At 41.5% G+C, this 21,731-nt stretch overlaps 1 protein-coding gene and 1 long non-coding RNA gene across 3 annotated transcripts in view; one reads left to right on the top strand and one right to left on the bottom strand.

Moving 5' to 3' along the window:
* Nucleotides 1–21,731, top strand: part of FAM47E (family with sequence similarity 47 member E) — a 36,720-nt gene that overhangs the window by 11,941 nt on the left and 3,048 nt on the right. The window contains exons 4-6 of one of the 2 annotated variants that reach the window (XM_006079158.4): nucleotides 3,835–3,985; nucleotides 11,785–11,985; nucleotides 17,004–17,159. In XM_006079158.4, the coding sequence (XP_006079220.3) occupies nucleotides 3,835–3,985; nucleotides 11,785–11,985; nucleotides 17,004–17,159 (508 nt within the window). The remainder of the gene's footprint in view (nucleotides 1–3,834; nucleotides 3,986–11,784; nucleotides 11,986–17,003; nucleotides 17,160–21,731) is intronic. The other variant, XM_006079159.4, reaches the window with a different exon arrangement.
* Nucleotides 15,540–21,154, bottom strand: LOC123334405. The gene is made up of 2 exons (XR_006552182.2): nucleotides 20,813–21,154; nucleotides 15,540–15,810 (listed from the first exon to the last, which is right to left on the bottom strand). It is a non-coding gene; the product is annotated as an uncharacterized LOC123334405 (long non-coding RNA).

Below are 21,731 nucleotides of genomic sequence, written 5' to 3'. Positions count from 1 at the left end.
TAGTCTGTTGCTGTTTAGTTGCTTAGTTGTGTCAGACTCTTGTTGCGACCCCATGGACTGTAGCCCACCAGGCTCCTCTGTCCGTTGCCCAATTTCCCTGGGCAAGAATACTGGAGTGGGTTGCCACTTCCTTCTCCAGAGGATCTTCCTGACCCAGGGATCGAACCCCTTCTCCTGTAGGCGGATTCCTTGCTACTGAGCCACCAGGGAAGGCTTTATTTCATTGAAAGTGAAAGTGTTAGTTGCTTAGTCATGTCCGACTCTCTGCCACCTCATGGACTGTAGCCTGCCAGGGTCCTCTGTCCATGAAATTCTATAGACAAGAATACTAGAGTGGGTACCCATTCCCTTCTTTAGGGGATCTTCCCAACCTGGGGATCAAACCTGGATCTCCTGCATTGTAGGAAGATTCTTTACCATCTGAGCCACCAGAAGCCCCTTATTTCATTAAATGGATGCAAATTATCAGCAATGGAGGGAATTCGGTTGCGTCTACACTACTCTAGGAGAGCTGTGGGAGAAGAAAACTGCTGAAAACTTGAATAGTTTTGATTAGCCCAGAATGGCTTTTTTATTTTTTTTTATTTTTAAACTTTACATAATTGTATTAGTTTTGCCAAATTATTTATGGTAGAAGCCCTTTTATTCATCATGATTGAGACCAGTAGTTTGATGAATAACCAACTAAACAAACAAAAAAAGGTTAATACAAGAAACTGTTTAACATTTTCCTTTGAACATATAACTTGCATCTGAGACTTGACAAGTCCAAGCTGAAATCTTAATTTCTTCCCCAAACCTACTCCCCCTTCTGTTTCCTCCAGATCAGTAAGTAGTAACTCCATTCTTTCGGTGACTTTTGAAACAATGGTTGCAAACTGCCAAAAAAAAAATCCTAATGCCTGTACCTTTGAAATATATCTGGAATCTTGTCTGTTTTACTACAGTCAGTCTGTTCTGAGGTGCCATCATTTCTTGCCTGGATTATTGGAATTATTGGAATGGCTTCCACTAGTCTCATGGCCTCCACCCAGCCCGCAACCCATGCCCTGTTTTATTCGTTGCATAGTAGCTAAAGTGATTCTGTAAAACAAAAACCAAAAAACTTAAGTCACACAGTATCAATCCTGTGCTCAAAATTTTCTAATTGCTTACTTATTCAGAGTAAAATCCAAAGTCCTTATCCTTGCCTCTCACGTCACTATGGTCAGGTTCTGGTTATCTCTTAGCCCTCGTCCTCTACTATTGTATCCTTTAATCACGCCTGTCCAGTCACAGTGGCCTTTTTGTATTTCTCATATATTCTCAGCTCTGACCTTGGGGCCTTTGCAATGCTGTTCTTATCAGCCTAGTAGCTACATGTTTGATATCTACATGGGTTGGTCCCTTTCTTCTTCTGGGTCTGCTCAAATATTACTGTAGGAGAGAGGCCTTTTCTGTATAAACAGCCCCCTGTCATCACTCTCCATCCTTCCTGCCCTGGTTTATTTTTCTTTAAATCACTTACAATTACCTGGTACATATTTGTTTGGGGCTTCCCAGATGGCACTAGTGGTAAAGAACCCACTTGTCAATGCAGGAGACTTAAGAGACAAGGGATCAGTCCCTGGGTCTGGAAGATCCCCTGGAGAAGGGTGTGGCCACCCACTCCAGTATTCTTGCCTAGAGAATTCTATGGACTGTATAGTCCATGGGGTCGCAAAGAGTCGGACACGACTGAGGACAGGGTCTTAACTTTATTTATTTTTGAAAATATTTTTTAATATTTAATTTTACTTTTGGCTGCACTGGGTCTTCATTGCTTTGCACAGACTTTCTGTAGTTGCAGCAAATAAGGGCTACCCTTTGTGCAGAGCTTTGGCTTCTCACTGCAGTGGCTTCTCTTGCTGTGGAACATAGTCTCTGGGTGCTCAGGTCTCAATAGTTGTGGCTCCTGGGCTCTAGAGCACAAGCTCAATAGTTATGGCACATGGACTTAGTTCTTTCCCAGCATGTGGGATCTTTATGGATTAGGGATTGAACTTGTATTCCCTGCACAGGCAGGCAGATTCTTAACCACTAGACCACCAGGGAAGTCCTGGTTCTTAACTTTATTTACAGCTGAATCCTAATGCCTAGAATAGTACCTGGCACATGAAAGTGAAAGTGTTAGTCACTCAGCCTGACTCTTTTTGACCCCATGGGCTGTAGCCCACCAGGTTCCTCTGTCCATGGAATTCTCCAGTCAAGAATACTGGACTGTGTCGCCATTTCCTTCTCCAGGGGATCTTCCCAACCCAGGGATCAAACCCCAGTCTCCTGCATTGCAGGCAGATTCTTTACTATCTGAGCCAGCAAGGAAGCCTCAGTTGTTGCCTAATAAATATTTGTTGAGTGGATGAATTAATATATAAGTGCTATGAATGAAAGGTACAGGATGCTTTGAATAAAGTATGGGTTCTGGGGACAGACTGTGCAAATGTGTCCCTGAGAAAGGGAAAATATATTGAGACATAGGGAGGTAAGGGGTTGGAGACAGCATTGCAGTCAGATAGAATAACATGTACAAAGGCCCTGTGGCTGGCTGGAAGCATGATGAATTCATGGAACTGAGGAGAGACCACCATGGCTGGAGCTCAGAGAGTGTGGAAGGGTGGTAATTCCAGAAGAATCTGGAGAGATGGGCAAGGAGCAGGCCATGAAAAGTCTTGAAAGCTGAGTTAAGATTTAAATCTTTATTGGAGAAGTAAAAGAAGCTGTTGAACACAAAATCTTGTACCTGAATATCCATAGCAGCATTATTCATTATAGCCAAAAAGTGGTAACAAGTCAAATATCCATCAACCAACTGCTGATGGATAAACAAATGTAGTCAATCTATACAGTGGAATATTATTCAAGTGTAGAAGGAAATAAACTGCTGATACATGCTACAGCATCTATGAAATGAAAACATTATGCTAAGTGCAAGAAGCCAGACAAAAAACGTTATATATGGTTCCGTTCAGATGAAATATACAGAGTAGGCAAATCCACAGAGACAGAAAATAAATTAGTGGTTTAAGAGCAAGGAGAATGGTAGAGAAGGGAAGACAAATAGTGACTGTTAATGGCTATGGGGCTTCTTCTTTTGGGGTGATGAAGATGTTCCAAAATTAGTGGTGATGGTCATGCAACTTTGTAAATATACGAAAGCAACTGAATTGTATACTTTGAAATGGTAAATATTATGATGTATGAATTATATCTCAGGTTTTTCAAAGAAGCTATTGAAGAGGCTTAATCCAGGATGCAATGTACCTGCATTTGATAAGACCAAATTAATATATTGAAATGACAGTTTTGGCTACAGTGTAGAGAATGGATTAGGAATTGGCAGTTGGGCCTTAAGAAGGATGCAGAGATACATTTTGTGACAGGCCAGAGAAGGAGACAGAATTAAAATCTAGCAGATTTACTAACAGGCTAAATTTTAAGGCTGAAGGAGAGAGAAGCCAGGATGTCTCCTGATTGTCAAGATTGTCTAAGACTTTGGAAGATTCCAGTCACTATAATTTGTGTTTTTACCTGACACAGTTCTTAATAAATGGTACTCATAATTTTTAAAAAAGTTAACCTGCAATGATGAAATTCTATATCAACTTTAATTGTTCTGAATAACATGGTATACTTGTCTTTATGATATTGATAATGAGAATATGATCTTTGAAAATATTAACACATAATTTGTATGAGCTTGCAAGAGACTGTTAAAAATACATGCAATTATGAATTCCTCCCCAAGATACTATTTGAAATCCACTTGGATTCATGGCATCTTATATTATAATTCTTTGATGATTTCATTATCTTTAGTCCCAAGAAGACTCCTGTGTCACATCCATGCCAATGGCTTTATGAAAAAAGGAAGCCAAATGAAACAGGTTTGCTCCAAAAGGATGGTCTGATTCTTCACAAAAATGTACGCCAAGGAGTTAGTGACTTCTGCAACTGGGCTACTGCCTTTGTAAGTTACTAGTAATACTTACTTACAACCTACTTTTTACAATTTGAACTCAAAGTTGCTTTTGTTAGAAAAAAAAAAAGTGTTAGTTGCTCAGCATTTGGATAACTCTAAGTCAAATAGACAAAGTCATAAAGGCATCTTTTGACTCTCCCACCATGTGAAATAAAAATGTTTCTTGTAGGTGAAATTTCTGAAAAGTTTGCAAGCTTGCAGCCAATGTGTAAATGTTTAAATGTCATATTGCTGTTGTTTCCTGTATTATTTAAAGTGGCTCTTTGTTTTTCCTCAACTTTTATTGAGATATAATTCACATATAACATTGTATAAGTTTAAGGTATACAGTGTGATGATTTTATACATGCATATAGTGCAATGCTGGAGACCCATGTTCGAACCCTGGGTCGGGAAGATCCCCTGGAGAAGGGAACGGCTACCCACTCCAGTTGAACGGTTTTATGAAGACCTACAAGACCTTTTAGAACTAACACCCAAAAAAAGATGTCCTTTTCATTATAGGGGACTGGAATGCAAAAGTAGGAAGTCAAGAAACACCTGGAGTAACAGGAAAATTTGGCCTTGGAATACGGAATGAAGCAGGGCAAAGACTAATGGAGTTTTGCCAAGAAAATGCACTGGTCATAACAAACACCTGCCGGGGTCCAGCCCCAGCTGATCCAGGGTATTCGAAGGAGAGACGGCTAGGCGAGGGTCGGGGAACAACTGCTTAATTAAACGTTAATTAAGGAATAGAATAAGGATAGCTCAGTGAGGAAAATTCAGTGGAGAAAAGAGGCTGAGTAGCTTGGTTTACGCGGGGGACCAATAAAACTTCAAGACAAGAAGCTTGCACCACTTACGTAGGCCGCAGGCGTCCTTCCGTTCTCCCGAAGGAGAGGAGACACTGAGGCCTCCCCGGTCGGATCTTAGAAGCCCAGGCATAATTAGTAAGCATGGTGGGTTCCGCGCTCCAGATGGAGACTCAACCAGAGTGAGAGAGAGAGAGACATGGGGAGACCAGTCTTTCGAGGAACTGATCCCAATTCTTTATTTTCCATGGTCTACTTTTATACACTGAGGTGTTATGCAAAAGTCACGCGGGGTCAGCAGTCCTGACTTTTATCAAAGTCAGGTGCTTCATACAAATGTATACAGAGGTCTTAGGGGTGTTACATCATCTTCTGGCCAGGGGGCCTGCTGACAATTTACGACCCTCTCCTTGTGACAGCGGTCAGTCAACCAGGACACTTATTTCTCCAGGGGTGATTATTCTTAAAACAGACGCCACCCAAATAAAGTTACATTCCTATAGGGTGAGGGTGTAGTGGGTTTTAGTTAAGGAAAGAATTTACTTAGCCTAAGGTCTAACGTGATTAATATCAAAGGTTAATACTTATGTCTTCTATATATTCATTAATGTGTATAAGGGCAGGGGATGTGGAGACTTAGCAGTAAACATTGGCTCAACAAATGAAAAACCCTTCACCAATACGATTTCTAATCAGCCCATTACACTTATACTAATAATTTTCTAACTTTTCTAAAGAACCTGTTTTTAGAAGGTTTAAAGCATCTTGTGCCTCTCATGGTTGAGAGGCTGTGAGCAATCACATGTGGCCGGACAAGCCTGTCAGGCAGGCTAGAGAACCTTCAGAGGAGTTTGTAGGTTAAAACACTCTTGTCACGCCCAGGGATTATTAACTGGAGCTGTAAGCTAACTCTTTTTTCAGAGAGAGGTAGTGGGAGACAGCCCCCCGTAAAGTCAGAGGTGTAGGTGAAAGCACAAAGCAGAAAGTAGGCAGACTCTGGTTTTGGGGGTAGATGCTCGAGAATTTCCAGGGGGACTCCTGAGGCTCGATCCCACCTTTGCGTATGCCGAGCCTCCTTCCTCATGACCTTTGTCATGGGCGGAGTGCCTCACGCTGGCTCCAGGCAGTGATAGAATTCCAGTTGAGCTATTACAGATCCTCACTCAATATGCAATATGCCGGCTCCCGGCAAACACCCTCTTCCAACAACACAAGAGAAGACTCTACACATGGACATCACCAGATGGTCAACACCGAAATCAGATTGATTATATTCTTTGCAGCCAAAGGTGGAGAAGCTCTATACAGTCAGCAAAAACAAGACCGGGAGCTGACTGTGGCTCAGATCATGAACTCCTTATTGCCAAATTCAGACTGAAATTGAAGAAAGTAGGGAAAACCACTAGACCATTCAGGTATGACTTAAATCCCTTATGATTATACAGTGGAAGTGAGACATAGATTTAAGGGCCTAGATCTGATAGATAGAGTGCCTGATGAACTATGGACTGAGGTTCGTGACATTGTACAGGAGACAGGGATCAAGACCATCCCCATGGAAAAGAAATGCAAAAAAGCAAAATGGCTGTCCGGGGAGGCCTTACAAATAGCTGTGAAAAGAAGAGAAGCAAAAAGCAAAGGAGAAAAGGAAAGATATAAGCATCTGAATGCAGAGTTCCAAAGAATAGCAAGAAGAGATAAGAAAGTCTTCCTCAGCTATTGATGCAAAGAAATAGAGGAAAACAACAGAATGGGAAAGACTAGAGATCTCTTCAAGAAAATTAGAGATACCAAGGGAACATTTCATGCAAAGATGGGCACAATAAAGGACAGAAATGGTATGGACCTAACAGAAGCAGAAGATACTAAGAAGAGGTGGCAAGAATAAACAGAAGAACTGTACAAAAAGGATCTTCACGACCCAGATAATCATGATGGTGTGATCACTCGCCTAGAGCCAGACATCCTGGAATGTGAAGTCAAGTGGGCCTTAGAAAGCATCACTATGAACAAAGCTAGTGGAGGTGATGGAATTCCAGTTGAGCTATTCCAAATCCTGAAAGATGATGCTGTGAAAGTGCTGCACTCAATATGCCAGCAAAGTTGGAAAACTCAGCAGTGGCCACAGGACTGGAAAAGGTCAGTTTTCATTCCAATCCCAAAGGAAGGCAATGCCAAAGAATGCTCAAACTACTGCACAATTGCACTCATCTCACACGCTAGTAAAGTAATGCTCAAAAATCTCCAAGCCAGGCTTCAGCAATATGTGAACTGTGAACTTCTGATGTTCAAGCTTGTTTTAGAAAAGGCAGAGGAACCAGAGATCAAATTGCCAACATCCTCTGGATCGTGGAAAAGGCAAGAGAGTTCCAGAAAAAAATTTATTTCTGCTTTCTTGACTATGCCAAAGCCTTTGACTGTGTGGATCACAATAAACTGTGGGAAATTCTTCAAGAGATGGGAATACCAGACCACCTGACCTGCCTCTTGAGAAATCTGTATGCAGGTCAGGAAGCAACAGTTAGAACTGGACATGGAACAACAGACTTGTTCCAAATAGGAAAAGGAGTACGTCAAGGCTGTATATTGTCACCCTGATTATTTAACTTATATGCATAGTATATCATGAGAAACACTGGACTGGAAGAAGCACAAGCTGGAATCAAGACTGCCGGGAGAAATATCAATAACCTCAGATATGCAGATGACACCACCCTTATGGCAGAAAGTGAAGAGGAACTCAAAAGCCTTTTGATGAAAGTGAAAGTGGAGAGTGAAAAAGCCTGCTTAAAGCTCAACACTCAGAAAACGAAGATCATGGCATCTTGTCCCATAACTTCATGGCAAATAGATGAGGAAACAGGGGAAACAGTGGCTGACTTTATTTTTCTGGGCTCCAAAATCACTGCAGATGGTGACTGCAGCCATGAAATTAAAAGACGCTTGCTCCTTGGAAGGAAAGTTATGAGCAACCTAGATAGCATATTCAAAAGCCATTACTTTGCCAACAAAGGTCCGTCTAGTCAAGGCTGTGGTTTTTCCAGTGGTCATGTGTGGATGTGAGAGTTGGACTGTGAAGAAGGCTGAGCACTGAAGAATTGATGCTTTTGAACTGTGATGTTGGAGAAGACTCTTGAGAGTCCCTTGGACTGCAAAGAGATCCAACCAGTCCATTCTGAAGGAGATCAGCCTTGGGATTTCTTTGGAAGGAATGATGCTAAAGCTGAAACTCCAATACTTTGGCCACCTCATGTGAAGAGTTGACTCATTGGAAAAGACTCTGATGCTGGGAGGGATTGGGGGCAGGAGGAGAAGGGGACGACAGAGGATGAGATGGCTGGATGGCATCACTGACTCAATGGATGTGAGTCTGGGTGAACTCTGGAAGTTGGTGATGGACAGGGAGGCCTGGCATGCTGCGATTCATGGGGTCACAAAGAGTCGGACAGGACTAAGCAACTGAACTGACTGACTGAACTAACCCACTCCAGTGTTCTTGCCTGGAGAGTTCTGTGGACAAAGGTTACATTCGATTGGATCCCAAGGAGTTGTACACAACTGAGCAACTAACACTTTAGGTTTATTTACCATCAAAGTTAAAATTGGAGCTTCCTAGGTGGCTCAGATGGTAAAGAGTCTCCCTGCAATGTTGGAGACCTGGGATCTATCCCTGGGTCAGGAAGATCCTCTGGAGAAGGGAATGGCAACCCACTCCAGTATTCTTGCCTGGAAAATCCCATGGACGAGGAGAGTGGCAGGCTACAGTCCATGGGGTGGCAAAGAGTCAGACAGGACTGAGCAACGAACACTGTAACTATAAGAATGTACATAGTTACATTCAAGTATGTAATCCAGTATTGTTAACTATAGTCATTATGCTTTACATTAGATTCCCCAGAACTTATTCATCATATAACTGGAGGTTTGTATCCTTCACTCCCTCTTCAACTCATTTCTCTTGGTTATGTTGTTGTTGTTGTTCAGTTGCTTAGTTGTGTCCTACTCTTTGTGACCACATGGACTGCAGCACGCCAGTCTTCCCTGTCCTTCACCATCTCCCGAAGCTTGCTCAAACTCATGTCTATTGAGTTGATGATGCCATCCAACCATCTCATCCTCTGTCATCCCCTTCTCCTCCTGCCTTCGATCTTTTCCAGCATACTTGGGTTTCTCTTCAGATCATATAAATCTTTCTTGGTTATATTTATCTTTAAGTACTTTGGAAGCTATGTTTGACTACAGTCATTACAAAAAGTATTTGACATGAAGAGAACTTTGACTCAGTTATCAAGTTCTTTTCTTGCCCTCCTTAGTACCTATTCCTGTCCTTGAGTCCCCTTAGATGTCTAGATTCCTGATGCTGTTTCCTGGATTTAAGACCTAGAATTTTCCATCCCCTGCCCCCATTTTTTGAGTGCGTTAGTCAGTCTTAGTCAATGTATTACTTAGGACTAATTCTTTGGCAAATGGTATAATTCAGACTAGATTAAGGGAGAAAACGGAATCATCCAGAAGCCTTAGGAGCTTCAGGCACAGCTGTATCTGGGTGTTAAAATGTTTTTAGGCACTCTCCCTATCACTTGGCTGCTCCCCTCTATCTGACTACATTTTCCTGTAGTCTTTCCCTAAGAGATGCCAAAGTAGTCACTAAATTTTCAAAACTTAAATCTCACCACTCTAACCTTTATCTCATAGGGGAAAAACCTGGGTCACACCCACATGTGAATTATCCACTATGAGCAAGGAGATGGAATATGATTATTGGCTAGTCCCAGGTCACATGTCTTACCCTGAGGTCAAAAGATGGGCATGTCCAGCCTTCTGCAACAGATTGATTGAGAGTGGTGGCGGGAGGCTTCCCAGAGGGTGAGTGGACTAGGGATGCTGGACAAGAAAGCACTCTACCCACTGATGCCCACTCTACCACTGTTTGTCTACAGTCCGGCTGGATGGGATCGCCTGATTTCCAGCTCTTCCTCTTCTCCCATTTCTACTGCTGGAGACTATTCCTCTTTCAGCAGGAAATTTAAGGAACCCTAGGATAATAGTTCAGGTGCTCTGGTGACCAGCCTCATCTTCAGTCCCTTATGACCAAGGTCGCACCTTTATCTGTCATACTACATTGATCCCTATCACATCACCCTGTGGTATTTTCTCCATAGCACTAGTTTACGCTTTCCTTCCGTGTTGTTTATTTATTTTTTACCTCATTGATTCTGCTTGCTCTGTTTCTGTTTCAATATTATTTCAGCTGAGTTTATACCCCTGACTCTATTTAATGACCCCTCTCTGTAAGTTTCACTTCAACTTCAGCTTCAGTTGCTAATGACCTCATCCTCTATGTTCCCCAACTTATATATTCCAAAGTGGGATTGTGTTGACTCTGTAGGGGAGGGAAGAATAATTTTCCATTTACTCTTCTAAGTTCCCTCCAGGATCTCTATAACCAAAGACAGATTGACAACTAAAAAACAAACAGAAGTTTATTAACAAGTATACCTCATGTATACATGGGAGATACCCAGGGGAAAATGAGTAACTCTCCTAGGTGGGCTAGAATTCAGGCTCAAACACCATCTTCAGCCAAAGACAAAAGAGAAAAAAGTATGGGGAGTCAGTAACTGGGGAGGTGACCAGGAAAAAGAGGAGAACAGGATTATGATTTGTGGTGCAGATTTAAATGAGTGCCTTCTACATTGATAATATGATTTAGAGTCTTCCTTTTCCTCCTAGAATGGAGATGGAAGACACCCTTACAAACAGATTTTTTTTTAAATTAATGTAAATTTCACTTAAAGGGTGACTTCTACTCTGTTTCTAGATTGTTTCCTGTGTTGTCTGCTGTTTCTCAAAATCAGCAGCTCAAAGAAACCCTTGAGCCACAGGCATATTTTGGGATGCTATATTCTGCTGCTGCTGCTGCTGCTAAGTCGCTTCAGTCGTGTCCGACTCTGTGCGACCCCAGAGATGGCAGCCCACCAGGCTCCCCCGTCCCTGGCATTCTCCAGGCAAGAGTGCTGGAGTGGGTTGCCATTTCCTTCTCCAATGCATGAAAGTGAAAAGTGAAAGTGAAGTCTCTGAGTCTTGTCCGACTCTTAGCGACCCCATGGACTGCGGCCCACCAGGCTCCTCCATCCATGGGATTTTCCAGGCAAGAGTACTGGAGTGGGGTGCCATTGCCTTCTCCGTGCTATATTCTACTATCCTTCAAATGTAAACTATCTTTTAGCCACATCATACATCCACGATCAGCCTACAGATGTTTGTGTGCTGCGTGATTGCTCAGTTGTGTCTGACTCTTTGCAACCCATGGACTGTAGCCCACCAGGCTCCTCTGTCCATGGGATTTTCCAGGCAAGAATACTGAAGTGAGTTGCCATTTCCTCCTTCAGGGGATCTTCCTGACCCAGGGATTGAACCCGCATCTCCTGTGGGTCCTGCATTGGCAGACGGGTTTTTTTTTTTCTTAACCACTGAACCACCTGAGAAGCCCCTGTGGATGATTAGGTGCTCTAAATGTGCCCATCTCTGCTCCTCCCAGTTTTGGCTGAGGGAAGAGAAGGAGGTTTGTTCTGTGCACAAATCATGGCTTCAGTAGGAATCCCAAACAGGGCAGCTTCCTTTATAACCTTATAACGGCTGTGGACAGATCAAACACTAACATTTATAGACGTGTCTGGAAAATACCTCTAGAGATGCCACTCTTATAATGTGTTAGAGATGTTTGCTTTTGATCAAACAGACTGAATTTTCCACAGCCCCATTATTTCCCTCAGGACTCCCTGCTTCTTATAGGTCCTAAGTTGTTTCAGTGCACTGACAAAACTCTCCAGACCCCAAATCCTTCTTGTCTCCTACAAGAGCGTTTTCCACCTCTTTTTAAAACTACCTCTCTCTTCTCCAGTCATGGCCAAACACCTCCTTTAGATTAAAGAAAGAAGAAGGAACATTTCGACATTTGTCCTTGACTCGTGCCCTGTGGCATTCTTCCAGGGGAGCCTGGACATTGATGAAGAGTTTATCCTGAGACAGTTTGACATTAACTATCAGAGCAAACCATGCTGTAATGTGCTCCACACAATGAGACCCAGCCAGGTTCCTCTGGAGCTAAAGAAAAGGAGCGAGCTAAATAAACTGCAGGAACCACAGTTGTTCCAGAAACTAGACTGTGAGCAGAGACTTCGGAAGCCACAGGTAATTGCAAAAAAGGGAGAAGACTGAGAGTCAAAGAAAATTAAATTATATCAAAATGTTAAATGTTCTTGAATTCTGGTACCTCAGAAAGCACTGACCTTTTTCAGTAAAATTCTTGAAAAATTCTTTGATGTTTAATATTTGTTCTAATAAATAAACATCTGTTAAGTGAGTGAATATTTAATACATCTAATGAAGTCAGTTATACAAACAAGGCATGCCATTTGGCATTATTGGTGATATCTGAAGAGTCATTAGTTCTTTTTATGTGTTTTATGTATTGAAACAATCAGCTTGTTTTATATGTTGAAACTTTTCTCATGTGTTTTACATGTTGAAATTCCAGTAGTCAGTAGAACTATACATGTATGTTTACTATTATAAGAGTAAAATGCTGCAGTCAATGACTGGGGACACTGTTCCTGTCCAAAGAATTCTTGAATTTTTATGGTGGTGTTTTTGACCACAAACCATCATTCTTGACCACATGCTTGCCTGATAATTAACAAATCGCTCAGTTTCCCAGCACCAGTTTCCTGTGAAGACAGAACAAGGAAACAGTAGAAAAAACAGGCTGTGTTCCAAAAGGAAGTACTATGAACTCCTAAGAACCTTTCTATACAATGTATTAGTGCAACTCTATATTTACAAGTCAAATTGTGCCAGTCCGACAGCAGATTCCAGTGCCTATGTGGGAGTTGTGGGGTGAGGCTGTTATACAGTTTGCTTCTCTGAAAGTGAAGATAATAATTACCTTCTGTCTTTTATACTAAGTGCGTGTTCAGTTGCTCAATTGTGTCTGACTCTTTGCGAACCTCATGGACTGTAGCCCACCAGGCTCCTCTGTCCATGGAATTCTCCAGGCAAGAATACTGGAGTGGGTTGCCATTCCCTACTCCAGGTTTGATACTATTTTTCCAATGTTTTTGACACAATAACTTTGCCATTTATAATTGAACATAATCAGCTGACCTAGTTTTACACTCATGATGTTTTCCACCCTTGACTCGGTTGCATAAAGTTTATGAAAACTATGCATTCTGTCACTAATATCAGCACTTAAAATTTTCCATTTTCCATTCATCTTTCTAAAGTGTAAAGTATAAAATGATCCTGGGCAGGCAAATTATATCCACATGGCCTGAACCAGTGCTTGTTCTGAATCTGAGCTGAATGAAATTGCACAAGTCCCTGTACTTACAAATAATTGCACAAATACTGCTTTATAAAGCATGGTGGTTATTGCCAAAATCAAACTTTTGACTGGCAGATGGAGGATCACTGTGCAGAAGTTCAAATAGATTTCCACATGGTATCATTTTCCTTTGGCCTGAGGGACTTCCTTTAATAGCTTTCTTTGATATCTCCTCTCTACCTGGGTTTCCCTGGGGCTCAGACTGTAAAGAATTTGCCTGCAATGCAGGAGACCCATGTTCAATCCCTGCATCGGGAAGATCCCCTGGAGAAGGGAATGGCAACCCAGTCCAATATTCTTGCCTGGAGAATCCCATGGACAGAGGAACCTGGCAGGCTATAGTCCATGGGGTCACAAATAGTCAGACACTACAGAGTGACTAACACTTTATATACACGTCACACTCAGCCAGTGTAGATCTGCTGGCAATGAATTCTCCCAGCTTTTCTAGGTCTGAAGCTATCCTTATTCTTCCTTCATTTTAAAAGGTATTTTTATGGGTATAGAATTCTAGATTCAAGAGTTTTTTGTTTGTTTTCAGTACTTTAAAGATGCCCCACTGTCTTCTTGGTTGTATTGTTTAAATCTTATGTCATTCTTATCTCTGTCACTGATTTTGAGTAGTGTGATTATTATACACATTGGTATTTAGTTCTTCATGTTTTTTATGCTTGGGGTTTACTAAGCCTCTTTGATCTATGAGTTTATAGTTTTCAACTATTGGGGGAAATTTTGGCTATTACATGGTCAAATGTTTTTTCCTTCAACTCCCTCCCAGGACTCCAATCACATGTAAATTAGGTTGCATGAAGTTGTCTCATAGATTACAGCTGCTCTGTTCAGTTTTGATTCTCTTTTCTCTCTGTGTTTCTATTGCTATGTCTTTAAATTCTCTAATTTTTTTCCCACAGAAGATTGAGGGCAAGAGGAGAAAGGAATGATAGAGGATGAGATGATTTGATGCATCACTGGCTCAACGGACATGAGTTTGAGCAAACTCAGGGAGATTGTGAAGGACAGGGAAGCCTGGTGTGCTGCAGTCCATGGGTCACAAAGAATCAGACAGGACTTAGTGACTGAAGAGCAACGGACATCTAGCGGGTAGAGACCAGGAATACTGCTGAACCTCTTGCGCATAAGACAGCACCCTCCCCCCACCCTCAACAAAGAATTACCCAGCTCAAAATGTCAATAATGCCTAAGAGACCTAATTTTAATCCAGCAAATGTTTAATGAGCACCGATTGTGTCCTAAGTATTGTTTTAGATGCCAGTCTCAGATGCTTACATTTTAGAAGGTGAGAGGTGAGATAAGCAATCAGAAAAATACTTAGGACTTCCCTGGTGGTCCAGTGGTTAAGAATCCACCTGCTAATGCAGAGGACATGGGTTTGATCCCTGACCCTGGAGCATCCCACATACTGTGGGGTACCTAAGCCTATGCATCACAACTACTGAGTCTACACTTTAGAGCTGCAATTACTGAGCCCACAAACCTTAACTACTGAAGCTTGAGCATGCCCTAGAGCCCATGCTCTGAACGAGAGATGCCACTGCAATGAGAAGCCTGCATACCACTAGTAAAGAGTAACCCCTGCTCACTGCAAGTAGAGAAATCCCACTCACAGCAACAAAGACCCAGCACAGCCACAAAGAAAGAAAGAAAATATTCAGCATATCAAGTGGTAATAACTGTTGTTAAGACAGTTTTTGAACTGGGTGGTCAGGGAAGACACAACTGAAAAGATGACCTGAAATAGATAAGGAGTGAGCTGTGTGGATGTCTTGGGGAAAAGCACTATGGAGAGGGAACAGTGAATGCAAAGGCACTGTGGCAGCAGTGTGACAGGTGGTCTAGAAATAACAAAGTGGTCAGGAGGCTTGGAATGGAACTCATAATGTTGAATCCAGCTCTGAGAAGGGATTTCCCTCCTGTGTGTTCGGTCACATCCTGTCTTCCTCTGGCAGGTGTTTCTGGCTTGACTCTAGAATGGCGCACACATTCTACCTCATAGTTTAGATATGAGTGATCCCAGGGACTCAGTCCATGGAATTCTCCAGGCAAGAATACCAGAATGGGTACCCATTCCTTCTTCAGGGGATCTTCCTAACCCAGGGATTGAACCCAAGTCTCCTGCATTGCAGGCAGATTCTTTACCATGTGCGCCACCAGGGAAGCCTGAGAAGAGGGAGGAGGAGGATCTTTGTGTTTCATATCTCTTAGTCCTGTGCAAACATTAGACCTCCTTTCATGGGTATTGCATCACAGCACTGGGCTATGAACTAACAGATGAACTCCTGATGTTGCCAAAATACTGGCCCTCTATGCATCAATACCAAGAAGAAATGTGGAGACAGAGTTTTGGAGGAAAGAGAATAGCTTTATTTCTTTTCCAAGCAAAGAGGGAACATGGGAGGCAAGTGCCTCAGAAACTGTGCCCTCCTTCCTGGGGAATAGGGAGAGGTCTTAGAATCAGGATTTGTAGCCAGGGTAGATGATAAGGATGAAAACAGTGAAGGTCTTGTATTTTTCTTTCTTCTGCAAAAATTTCAAAAGGGCCACAGCTGGCATCAGGAAGCTCAGTAACTGGGTCTGTTCTCTTCCAAAGTTATCGACTGGTGACCTTCTTCCTGAAATGAAGAATGCTACAGGGGAGCGTTACAAGAGATTGTGGGGGAGAAAATGCCAGATGCAGGATATAATTCACATAAAAGGATACAGTTCACATCAAGTCAGGAAGTGATTAAGGAATTAACTTGGTGAAGGACAAATCTAGTTGCATATTCTACAGATTAGTAACAGTTAAAACTGCCATTGTTTAACTTTTACAGACTTGGTTTGCTGTCTCGATGGCTATTAACTCCTTCCTTTGTTTCTCTTGCTTGTTAGTAGGAAAGAAAAGTTTCATTTCTTTTTTTTTTTTTTACAACATGAAGACTTTATTTTATAACACTGAAATAGTCAACATTTTACATTGCACATGTATTTTTGAGGTATTCGCCCATGTTAGTGATTTCACATTTAAATGATTTCACATTTAAATGATTTCACATTTAAATGATTTCACATTTAAAGAATTGTGCAGCCATCATTGCAACCCCATGTTAGGACATTCCCATCAACCCACAGATCTTTCAAGCTCATTTCCAGGGAATCCTCTTTCCTACAGTCTGCTTCAGGCAGATCTACTTTCTTTTCTTTGTATTTGTCCAGAAAAGTTTCTCTTTTTGTTGTAACACTGAGTCACGGGAGAAAGAAAGATGACATCTCTTCTTCTACCCCTTTCTCTCTTTCAATTAAAGAGACAAGAGATTGGTGGTGTTGGATAGCATTTGGATCAAAAGTAATGTACCATTTACAAAGCTGAGCACAGAGCTGGACTAATAGGTTAACACCATTATTTTGATTGAGTATTATTGAAGGTCATTACCCTTCATTGAAATATTTGATTTCTAGCTGTTTTACATAGTTCTTTCATTTTTTCTTCCCAATAACCCTATGGGGTAGATAACTATTATCTCTATTTTACAAATGAAGAATTTGAGTAACTTGTCCATGGTCTCATAGCTACTAAGTTGGAAAGGGCTGGATTTGAGTCCAGGTTTGTCTAAATCGAAGGCCATGCTTACCTACCGCATTATTTTCTCAGTCGTAAACTTTTCATGTTTGTAAAATCAAAGCCTACTGACACTTCATAAAATGCCTTGGAAAGGAGTAAGCATAAATTAAAAATAAATGGTACCATTTTCACAAGTTTAATTTTAGATTTATTGAAATGACAAACCAAACAAACTAATGAAATTGGGAATTGTTATTTGTACAGAAACCTCATAAACCAAAGTGGGTGAAGATGAGATATGGAGCATGGTATCTGAACCCCAAGTTGTGGAAAAAGCAAAGAGCTGATGAGCCTTTGGTTGACCCCAAGGTCTTACGTAAAGCTCAAGATGAGAATTTTAAAAAGGAGCTACAGAAGCAGGTATGTGCGTATGCTGAGACTTGATCAGCTGACCTATAGCAACTGCCACATCATATTGAAGTCAGAGTCTCTGGAGTAATTCAGAGGCTGCTGAAAGTCTTGTAACTTGCACATTGAATTTGACAATGAGAAAGCCAAGTCATTTTATGAGGAATATGTAATAAGCAAGACTTGAAATCTCCTAGCTTCATGGTAGACACAATGTCTCTAAAGATGGGGCAACCACTCATTGTCCTCCTACTCTTCCTGAGTCCATGGATAAATTGGTTGTTCAAAGGGTGGTGTGACTTGGTAGGACCATCTCAGTTGAGAATGAAAATAATGTCATGAGTTCTCTTTGAGTGAAAATGTGAGGTGTTTTTTTTTTAATCAGCAATAAATGAATGTTCAACCTACTTTTATGCCATTCAGCAGAGTTGCAGGATCTCTCTGAGAGAAAAGGGACAAAGGTTAAGCACTGTTTGATGTTACAAAGCAACAAACACACACAACAAGGATATGTTCTGGTTTTACTGTAGATAAGCTTTGTGCCTGCTTATCTCTTGTGAGCAAGGACCTAATGGAAGAAGATGCTCACTATAGTCCTGAAATTTTGGAAATTTTGATGCAATGCTTATACAGGACTCTGCTGAGAATATTTGTGATCCTCTTCTCTGGATCAGCAGATTCAAAACTTCTCCCAGATAACATTGTAAAAACATTTCAAAAACATAAAATGCTATAAAAGTTTGGCTACTCATTCATTCAAAAGTCACTCATCAATTACCTCCTTTTGCTTGGAAAGCTGAGGCAGAAAGTATTTTATCTTTTCTAGAACTGGGTATGAAATTCTTATTTTCAAATGGGAAACATGACATTAATTTATGAGCCCAAGATGCTTATATATAAGCTTCAAAATAAATAATATTAGGCAGAGTTTCTTGTCATACAGTTTTTGGAGCTGCCTATCTAAATTTATTTGAGTTTAACACATGACACGCTAGCAAAGTAATGCTCGAAATTCTCCAAGCCAGGCTTTTTAACAGTATGTGAACCGAGAACTTCCAGATGTGCAAGCTGATTTAGAAAAGGCAGAGGAACCAGAGATCAAATTTTCAACATCTGCTGGATCATAGAAAAAGCAAGAGAGTTCCAGAAAAACATCCACTTCTGCTTAATTGACTACACCAAAGCCTTTGACTGTATGGATCACAACAAACTGTGGGAAATTCTTCAAGAGATGGGAATACCAGACCACCTGACCTGCCTCCTGAGAAATCTGTATACAGGTCAGGAAGCAACAGTTAGAACTGGACATGGAACAACGGACTGGTTCCAAATCGGGAAGGGAGTACATCAAGACTGTATATTGTCATCCTGTGAGTATATCGTGCAAAATGCCAGGCTAGATGAAGCACAAGCTGGAATCAAGATTGCCAGGAGAAATATCAATAACCTCAAATATGCAGATGACACCACCCTTATGGCAGAAAGCGAAGAAGAACTAAAGAGCCTCTTGATGAAAGTGAAAGAGGAGTGTGAAAAAGCTGGCTTACAACTCAACATTCAGAAAACTAAGATCATGGCATCTGATCCCATCACTTCATGGCAAATAGATGGGGAAACAATGGAAACAGTGCCAGACTTTATTTTTGGGGGCTCCAAAATCACTGCAGATGGGGACTGAAGCCATGAAATTAAAAGACGCTTGCTCCTTGGAAGAAATGCTATGACCAATCTAGACAGCGTATTACAAAGCAGAGACATTACTTTGCCAGCAAACGTCCATCTAGTTAAAGCTATGTTTTTTCTGGTAGTCATGTACGGATGTGAGAGTTGGACTGTGAAGAAAGCTGAGCGCCGAAGAATTGATGCTTTTGAACTGTGGTGTTGGAGAAGACTCTTGAGAGTCCCTTGGACTACAAGGAGATCTAACCAGTCAATCCTAAAGGAAATCAGTCCTGAATATTCGTTGGAAGGACTGATGCTGAAGCTGAAACTCCAATACTTTGGCCACCTGATGCAAAGAACTGACTCACTGGAAAAGACCCTGATGCTGGGAAAGACTGAAGGCAGGAGGAGAAGGGGACGATAGAGGATGAGATGGTTGGCTGGCATCACCGACTTGATGAACATGAGTTTGAGTAAGTTTCAGGAGTTGGGGATGGACAGGGAAGACTGGCATGCTGCAGTCCATGGGGTTGCAGAGTTGGACATGACTGAGCGACTAAACTGACTGACTGAACATATGACATAAAATGGTTCCAGTTCACTTTCAAAAAATAACCAAACATCCTCAATGAGTTAAATATTTAAAAATAAAAACAGTAATGAAACTTTTGATTAAGGTGTCTAGAAGTTCTCTTTTAAGAAACATATTCTTTTTTTTAATATTTTTTTTGATGTGGACAATTTATTAAATCTTTATTGAACTTGTTACAAAATTGCTTTTGTTTTATGTTCTGGCTTTTTGGCCCCGAGGCATGTGGGATCTTAACTCCCTGGCCAGGGATTGAACCCTCACCCCCCTGCATTGAAAGGTGAAGTTTTAACCACTGGACCGCCAGGGAAGTCCCAAGAAACATATTCTTAAAGACTTAAATAATTTTACAAAAAGATTTATCTTAATGGTGAAAGCCAGTAAAGACATTTGTCATAATAGCTACCGTCAGCTCATGAAAAAGAAATAATACTTAAATTTTGGAAATGTGGTTTATACAATTATTACAGTAAAAGACTGTTTATCAGGCAGTTTAGACACAGGAAGGACTCAAAGCAATGGAATTGTTCTGTAATGACTTTTGTAAATCACACTTTTGTAATACCTGAAGACTGAATATCTTGGGTACTCTAAGTGATGCCACTTGGCTATGCACCTCAGTTCACAAGACATGCATGCAGTCGTGTGCTGCTTAGGGCCAGTCACCATGAGGGCATGGCTGTCTTGCTGGAAACACGAGTTTTGACTATTCTTGATTGAATTCATTTGGAAAGTGAAATGGCCTTAAAGAACTGGATTACAATGATAAAAACTTCTACATCAAGATTTTAAATTCAGATAAATTGAAGAAAAACCAAATGAATGCATGAATACCCTGAAGACATTGGGACTGGATCACATCTTTTTTTTTTTTTTTTTTTTTTTATCATGCCCTTTGGAGTTAATTCTAAAACCTGCAGATATATACTGAGTAGGAAAACACTCCCATTTCTTCCTCTACCACTCTCAATTCTGGTCAGGAAATGTGCTGAGGTTTTTTTTCCCCACACCAAGCAATTTTCTGATTCTCCAACACCAGCTGGATGTCCTACGATTGTACTCAATTCTGACACTGCCTAACTGGAGACAGCATCCAATCCCACAGTTTAAAGGCTCAGACCCTAAGACTGCCTCCACTGCAAATACCAGCCTCAAGTCCAGGTCGTCACCCATGCCTCTGGCTGAGTGGCTGTAAATCAAAGGTCCCCATGACCCCCTCCTTGGGTTTGATCATCTGCAAGAACAGCTCACAGAACTCAGGAAAACAGTTTACTTACAATCTAGTAAGATTACCAGTTTATTATAAAGAGGTATTTTCAAAAGCAGCCAGATGGAAGAGATGCACAGGGCAAAGTATGTGGGCAGGACTCAGAGCTCCCTTACCTTCCCCAGGTACCTTCACATCCTTACCAACCTGAAAGCTTGCCAAATCCCCTTCTTTAGATTTGGACGAGGCTTCATTATACTGGGCTTCCCTGGTGGCTCGGATGGTAAAGAATCTGCCTCCAATGCAAGAGAGCCAGGTTCAGTCAATGCATTGGGAAGATCCTCTGAAGGAGGGCATGGCAACCCACTCCAGTATTCTTGCCTGGAGAATTCCATGGACAGAGGAGCCTGTTGAGCTACAGTCCATGAGGTCACAAAGAGTTGAACATGACTGAGCGATTTTAATTGATTACATCACTGGCTGTTCCTGATTAATTCAACTCCAGCTCTTCTCCCCTCCCAGGAGGTTGGGGTTGGAGCTAAAGTGCCAACCCTCTAATTACATGGTTGGTTTCCCTGGCAACCTACCCCCATCTTGTAGCTATCTAGGGGGTTTCCAAAAAGACCTCGTTAAGATAAACTCTGACATGGCTGAAAGGTGCTTGTTATAAATAAGGAAAAACTCACCTCTGTGGCTTTTATCACTTAAGAAATTTCAAGGCTTTTAGGAGTTCTGTGCCAATAATGGGAAGAAGACCAAATACATATTTCTTATTATAAATCATGGGCTTCCTTGGTGGCTCAGACGGTAAAGAATCCACCTGCAATGCAGAAGACCTGGGTTCAATCCCTGGGTTGGGAAGGTCCCCTGGAGGAGGGCGTGGCAACGCACTCCAGTATTCTTGCCTGGAGAATCCTCATGGACAGAGGAGCCTGGTGGGCTACAGTCCATGAGGTCACAAGGAGTCAGACGTGACTGAGTGACCAAGCACAGCATAGCACATTATAAATGACAGTATCACAATTATTAATCTCAAATAGAGTCTAGACATCCTCGGTCAATAATTATCTAATTGAAAAAATGTGTTGCTTATCCTTAATTCAAGAGTAAGAAAAAGACCAGGGAA

The sequence above is a fragment of the Bubalus bubalis genome, chromosome 7 (genome assembly GCF_019923935.1).
Source record: "Bubalus bubalis isolate 160015118507 breed Murrah chromosome 7, NDDB_SH_1, whole genome shotgun sequence".
NCBI classification, from domain to species: Eukaryota; Metazoa; Chordata; class Mammalia; order Artiodactyla; family Bovidae; genus Bubalus; species Bubalus bubalis.
The sequence above is the reverse complement of the archived record's forward strand: the minus strand, read 5'-3'. Positions and strand labels throughout refer to the sequence as shown.